The sequence below is a fragment of the Hermetia illucens genome, chromosome 4, assembly GCF_905115235.1.
Source record: "Hermetia illucens chromosome 4, iHerIll2.2.curated.20191125, whole genome shotgun sequence".
Lineage (NCBI taxonomy): Eukaryota > Metazoa > Arthropoda > Insecta > Diptera > Stratiomyidae > Hermetia > Hermetia illucens.
In genome coordinates, this window is record NC_051852.1 from 18,753,747 (window position 1) to 18,761,324 (window position 7,578).

Below are 7,578 nucleotides of genomic sequence, written 5' to 3' on the forward strand. Positions count from 1 at the left end.
CTGGCAACTTGAATGCCTATCTCGCCTTTATTATGCGTAAGTCAGAATAAAAATTAAATTTGTGATCGCCAATTAAGAGGAGAAACAGATCTGCAAAATGATAGCTGAGTTCATGTATGAAGGTCGAAAGCTTAGGAAAAATTGGCAAACCTTTGGAAAACTTTAAACGCTACTCTCTTCGTTTATACGTAATATTCAGAGAAAAGGAAAATTATTCGTGATCACCAGCTAAAAGCTTTAGGCATGGAAGAGTTGTGGTTGTCTTGTTATAAAGAATTTCAGGATGCATGCATCTTTCATTTTTACGTAGCTAAATATTCAAATGTACACCAAGTTTTGGGATCTATTTTCACAACCAGCTTTACATTTAGCAAATTAAGAAAAAAAAACAACAATAAATGTCATATGTTACCATACCATCAATAAATAAGTAATAATATCACAATATGTTCCCATTTAGTTCCCCATCCAAGTACTAACCACTCGCCACAACGCTTAACCCCAGTGATCAAATGAGGATCGGTTTTCTCTTGCAGTTGAACATATTAGAAAATGTCAGTAATTGCCAGCGTTATATCATATTATACCGTTTATGTTATTTGTTTTTGAATTATTTATCTTATATCTTCGTAATAAGTTACAAAACCGTTTAGTACTATTTCACTCCAAGCCAAAGACCAAGATCATTAACATCAATCACGCCCTCCCCCCTTTCAGGGGATGTCTGAAGAGAAGCCATGGAGTTTGAGGTCGAAAAAAAAGACCACGAGAAAAAATAGCAAGCTCCGAGCTGGGTGACAGCCCCTTGACAGGAAAAAAATTGACGAACTTGCCAACCAGGCGGAAATGATAATTATCCTACCGGAGACGATGATGAGGTCATCAGAGAAACAATGGTAGAGGAAGCAAGGCTACTGCTGGAGATAGAGGAACACCTAGACCTTATCACACGCCACCGAAACTACTGGAAGGCAGCCGAAGAGGAGCTGACGAAAATACAAATAGTCAGCCCAGCCCCTAGGGGCACAAAACGAGGTGCTCTCAACCTTCCAGAAGGGGGGGAAATCATTGATAAAAGAAAATGCGACCAAGCAGCATTGACAAAAGGCGAAAATTCAACAACAAAAAAGTAAATTGAATAGCGACAGCTGTGACTCCGCAGTAGGAAAGTCGAGGTCAACTACGACAACAAATATCATCCCCAAAGAGAAAGAGAAGGGTCAAACCAGGCCCTTCTCAATAAGCCGAATAAGGAGAAATCATTCATGGAAATTCTTCCAGAAATGCGGATCGAGTGGGTCATTTGCAGGATAAGGAGAATACCAGTTCCAAACCGCTGCTTTAGGTGTTGGGTCTACGGGTGTACAGCAGGGGTTTGCAAAGGGCAGAACAGAAGCAGTTTATGTTACAAGTGTGTCCCACCAGAGCACAAAGTGAAGACTTACAAGTTGAAAAAATGCTGCGTTCTTCGCATGAAATGCGATTTGCAGAAGGAAGATGTGGCGTAAGTTCCCAATTCGAGGTAGTGACAGGTCTTCAAAGAAGATTTGAAACAAATTAGAAGTCAGGCACCATAATCCACATCCTACAAGTGAAGGCGCATAGGAGTGCAACTGTTCACGATCTAATGGGAAAGATGGTATAAGAAAAAAAGAGCTAACCCGTTGCTGTTCAGCGAACAGTACCGACATATTAGCTTGCCATCGTGGTATGCCGATATATCTGCCATTGTTGGCATCTGGATGAGAAATATGCTTTCGAGTACGAACCCACGGTCGAGAGAATGGCTTCATTTAGGTTCGTTGTGCAGAAGTGACACTTTTACACTAAACGAATCTTTGACTGCTTTTCAGAATAAACTCGGCGCCTTAAAGGACCAGATTCGAAAAATGGAAGGGAGAGTTTCAGTTAATGGAGACTTTAACATCATAGCCCTCAATTGGGGCGTACCTTAACCAGATTCTCGAAGCACGCAAATTTTCGAGACGGCAGCCAGGGCAACAATTTTCGTCCTAAATATCGGTAGCATTTCGACACTCCAATGCAGTGGTTGCGCGGGGACTATCCTTGACGTGACCTTTGCTATGGAGTCCTTAACATCCGTGGCGCAACGATAGAAGGTACCGGAAAATTTCGCGGTCAGTGGTCATCATTACATTTCCTCCGAAGCGATAAACGTCCGGCAAATACCTACCGAGTGGAGCATTGGGAAAATCAGCGTCGGTAAATTTAACGAAGTTCTCTCAATAGAACGAATGAGCCAAAAGATCCGAACGTGAACAAAAAAACTGCGTTAGTGCATTCAACCACAAAACTTATCATCGCTGTAAAGAAAGAGACCCTTATGCGCTAATGGAGGGCTGAAATTGCAAGTCCAAAATAAGGTAACCTTTAGATCCGCAGAATACAAGAGAACGAAAAAGGACCCCCTCACAGAATCTACAGACGAAGAACACGCTTCTGGTAAGAACTCCATCACCAATTCAACAGACAAAAAACACGCTGCTGGTACGAGCTAATCAAGGCCGCTACCAGGGACCCATAGGAGCTCGGCTATAAGTTAGTTACCAAAAAAGTCAGCACCCATCGACCACCCTGTTGTTGGAAGCATCGAAGGTGGAAGACATTGTGCAGGCACTTTTTTCTGTCTACCCCATCCGAGCTGAGACTGTTGATGAAAGGGGGTGCACTGAGGAATGCCCAATCTTCACTGTAAAGGAACGGCAAGAGGCGGTTCTTCCCATCAAGAACAAAAAGACACCAGAGCTAGATGGTATTCCCAGTAAAGTGCTGGAACTTGTATCCAACTATAAGCAGAGTTTGCAACCCAGCACGTTCAGCGCATATTTGACAGCCCATCGATCACCCTTTTCCATAGAAACATTGAAGATGGAAAAAATTGTTCAGGCACTTTTTAATACACCATAATCCATATCTTTCATCCGAACATACGTAGGAGCGTCACTGCTCACGATCTGATGGGGCAGATGATGCAAAAAAGAAGAGCTAACTTGTTGGTCCTTAGCGAGCAGAACCGGAATAGCAGTTCGCCATCGTGTTATATCAATATATCTGGCGTTGCCTGCATCTGCAGGAGAGAGGAGGAGGTTAACTTACGTGTGTGGGCCCATGGTTGAAGAGGTGTTTCGTTAGAGTTTGTTGTCCGGAAGTACCTTTTTTTCAGCGTTTACCCCATACCAAACTAACGCTTTTCGAAACTTGGAAGGGAGAGTTCCAGTTCGAGTAGACTTTAAGACCAGAGTTCTCTAATAAGACGTACCTTACCGTAATCTTTGAAGCACATAAGGTTTAGAGATTGTCGCCAGGGCAGGACTTATTGTTCTAAATATCGGTAACACTTCGACGTTCCGACGCCCTGCTTACGAGGGCATTCCTGAAGTGATCTTTGCTACCATGAACGGTACCAGAAGACCCCAAGACCAGTGATCATTAGTACATTTCCTTCGAAGTGGTAAACGGCTAGTCCCAATTTTCTGAAGTTCGGCAAATACCTACCGAGTGGAAAATTGAGAAAATCGACGTTGACAAATTTGACGAAACTCCCTCAAGAAGGCAAATGAGCCAGAAGACCCGAACGCAAACAGAAGAAGTGCAACTGCATCGTTAAAGTAATCAACAATGAGCCTTATCACCGCAGCTGTCATCGTCGTCCAATAGAAGGTTCCTTCACGGGAAGTCTCCTGTGCGCTGGAGGGACGAATGAAATTGCAAGACTGCTAAGAAACTGTATCTGACTCAGGCAGATTGCTCAGCGTACAAAAGGACAAGATAAGGCATCCTTCAGATCCGTACAATACAGAAAAACAAAAAAAAGCTGCTGGCAGGAGATAATCAGTGACGTTTTCGGGGGCCTATAGAGACGTGGATATGAGTTGGTTACCAAAAAACTCGGTGTCAATCGTCCACCCTTTTGTTGGAAGCACTTAAGATGGAAGAAATTATGCAGGCACTTTTTCCTGTCAACCCCATTAGAGCTGACGCTGTTGGTGAAAAGAGATGTTTTGAGGAAGGCCCACTCTCTATTGTAAAGGAACTGTAAGAGGCGGTACATCAAGAATAAAAAAGCACCAGAACTGGATGGTATTCCCAGTGAAGTGCTGGAACTTGTATCCAACTATAAGCAGGATTTACAACCCAGCGTGTTCAATGCATATTTGACAGCCAATCGATAACCCTTGGCCAAAGAAACAGTGAAGATGGAAGAAAGTATTAAGGCACTTTTTCCTGCCCACCCCATCTGAGCTGACACTTTCGATGGGAGGGTGAGTACTGAGGAATGCCAATTTTCCACTTCAGAGGAACTAGAGGAAATGATCCTTTTCATGAAGGACAAAAAAGCACCACGGCCGAATGGTATTCCCAGCAGAGTACTAGAACTTGTATGCAAGTATAAGCCGGACTGACTATTCAGCGCATTCAACGCATGTTTAACAGCGGCTATTTTCCCTCCCGCTGGAAGACTGCGAGACTCGTCCTGATAAGCAAAAAAATAGACGAACCCGAGGCGCCATCAGCGCACCGTACTTTCTGTTTGTTGAACACAGCGGGAAACTGCTTTAAAAGATCATCAACTCAAGACTGACGGACGCAACGCATGCTACGGGAAACTACTAACCAAAACAACTATGATTTAAGAGCACGGCGATCCATATCTAAAGCGATTGAGAAAGTGGGGTAAGCAGATGAAACTGGCTAAATCACGCAGTCCCCACTGTCGACCAGTCGAGCTTCTTCTGACGCCAGATCGAAGAACAGTCATAAACTCTGCGAGGTGGTACCATATGCTCAAGGAAAATTGTTTCCATATCCCAGGCTACCTTTTGCGGATATTAGACGACTACATAAAGACTGTCTCCTGATCTACCAGCATCAGGAAGGAAACCTCAAAATGACGATCACATCAGGGGCAGCTCAGGGATCTACCGGACCTTTTGAATGCCTAATACGATAGTCTGATACGACACGAGCTGCTTGATGAATCGCATCTGGTCGCCGCAGTCGCAGTCGAACAAGCCCAGCGCACACTGATAATGATCATGCAGCGAGGCAGCAGGTGGATGAGTAAGAATAGATTCTCCCTAGCGCTTGAGAAAACCGAAGTGATCGTTCTGACCAATGAGAGGCTTCGCATAGTCCTCCCCGAAACACCTCGACTTCATAACAGACACGAAGATGGGCTTCTTCAAGCAGATTCCCAACACCACAAACAAGGTTGCAGCGATATGCCGTTCGCTGAGAAATGAGATGATTATAACGCTGAATTTTGAGGAGGCTGTTGTCGCATTGAAGTCACTCATTGTTACAGTAGCATACAACACGAAAACAAACAGAAATGAAAGAAAGGCACTTCGCTGGAGAGCACTGATGGAAACACGGAACGATTTCAATGTACCTGTCACACTACGAACTCTGCTCTTTGGATCACGGTAGATGAGATTCGTTGGTACGTAAATTTGCCGTGTTCCAGAACGGGGAAGTCTATGTAGAAGAATCGACGTTTCTGACAATGTTTCCCCATTAGGAACCAAGTAACATGTAAGGCATCTATGAAGCCATAGTTCTTGACAAAATCACCTTTGGACAAGACGGACTACTCCGGACGATTTTTACATGTAAGGACCTGACCACGACGGTTCCAGCATATGCATTGAAGCTAAGTACCCTCAATGGCATTCCCTACCATAGCCTCAATTGGAGCTGCGACTAGAACCGGGCACTGTCTACTAACTCACCCTTGATGTCGTAAAGAATGCCAGCTTCCTATCTGAATCCCGAAAGTTATATATAAAGCCCAATGAACCGCCGGGTTTTAGCAAATTTATGGGTCGAAAAATCCACGCACCAAATCCTTAGAACTAACTTACTGAAAAAGGTCAAAAATTATCCTACTCACCGACACAAAAGTAGCCAATGTAACTGGTATAACTTTCCCGGCGATAATCACTTTAGTTTGTTGCGTCATCTCCATGAAAATGATCATGAGTTTTTTGTATTGAGGTCCTTGATCCGTCCAATCGGATGAGTAGATAGCATCCACGAATTCGTCTGTTGACGACATAAACTCGTTGGAAAAATAGCAACATGGTAATATCTGAAATATTTCCGCAACGAGGAATAGCATAATTGTCAGGATCTCTGCCGTTGACAATGGATATAGAAAGTATAGTAAGATGTTCATAGAACATACGAGAGCAGTCCCGATAAATTGAAGGAATATTATATAGGATACGGTCCCTTGGAGGATGTCGAACACACTGTAACGGGAAAGAAGTTTAGATTAGATATAGATATTTTAAGTTATTCTGGTAAGCTAGGCTACTTATTAGGAAGGTCCTCCCATGTTTTTAAAATATTCTAAACTTACTCCATAATAAGACGATGATCCTCAATACAACCAATGAGTTCCTTACAGTTCTCCCAATCAGATTTTTTCGGATCATTTGTGAGTCTCGCAATTCTTCCCATGATAACTCGGAGGTGAGTGTTCAAGAGGCTCAAATAAATCGGTCCAGTTACATCGTTCGCAGTTTGCTGAACACAAAAGTTACATTGAGCGAGCACCTGGTATGACCACGTCATCCAGTAAAGAAATGCACTGTTCCTCCAATCATAAGGCACCCAAACCGGGAAAACCAGATTTTGACGATGAGATAAGGCCGCGCTGACCTCAAACAAGGTATTCACAACGAAGTAACATGAAATAACAATCCAGGCCAATCTGTTACATCTTTTGCAAACATTGGCCATGTAATCCCGCTGTGACTCGGTTGTTGGACGTAAATCCAACTGCTCCATGATAACCCGGATCCTAACCAGTTTACGGCGCTTCATCAAAACAATGAGATACTTGTATCCGCAAATGACCACGCACAATCCCATGGTTATGATTCCGAGCAAATCTTTGAAGTTCTCAACGAAGAATAACTGCCCAACAAACATTGCTGGAGTGATGATGTTGATAGCGAAAAAAATCCCGATGACATGGAGAACATGCTGGAATTGGTAGTTCTCCACAGTGTAAACTCCTTGGAGTGTCCATCCGGTCCACAAAACCCGGAGTCCTTCATATGAGTGCATCCTTTCCAAATTTCTCATTTTTTCAGATAGGACTTTGTAGGTTTATCTTCGAACTTTTAGATCAATTTCACTTTGAAAATCACTTCAATCTCAAACTATCGAATGAGGTTCATGCCGAAGTGATTTGCTTTATATATCACCGGTGGAGGGGGTTCATACTTCTTTGAAAGCATAAAAGGGGTTCGAAGTGCAATAGTGTATGTGCAGCTTTTTTACTTGCATATATTAAAACTTTTCTCTATACTTTCTACTGTAAACAAAAGCAGAATTTAATATTCAAAACGGTCAAGACAACAGGACTATCACTAAGTGAGCAAAGGAGCAAAGACTGGGAGGAATTCACCAATCGCATTGCATTGATTTAGTTATCACTCCTTCGTCCGTTTCAATGCAGGGTTGCTTCCATTTCGAGAATAATCTGGTGTACTATAAAAAACTCCACCAAAAATGATCCCAAACTTGTTTGAGCAAAAAGGAGAC

At 43.1% G+C, this 7,578-nt stretch overlaps 1 protein-coding gene across 2 annotated transcripts in view; it reads right to left on the bottom strand.

Annotated features, from left to right (window-relative positions):
* LOC119654752 (odorant receptor 33a-like) overlaps window positions 1–7,204 on the bottom strand; it is a 49,732-nt gene extending 42,528 nt beyond the window's left edge. For both annotated transcript variants that reach the window (XM_038060288.1, XM_038060286.1), the window contains exons 1-2: window positions 6,386–7,204; window positions 5,915–6,275 (exon numbers count right to left, since the gene is read on the bottom strand). In XM_038060288.1, coding sequence (XP_037916216.1) covers window positions 5,915–6,275; window positions 6,386–7,116 — 1,092 coding nt within the window. In that variant the 5' untranslated portion in view covers window positions 7,117–7,204. The remainder of the gene's footprint in view (window positions 1–5,914; window positions 6,276–6,385) is intronic.
* Window positions 7,205–7,578: the final 374 nt, after the last annotated feature.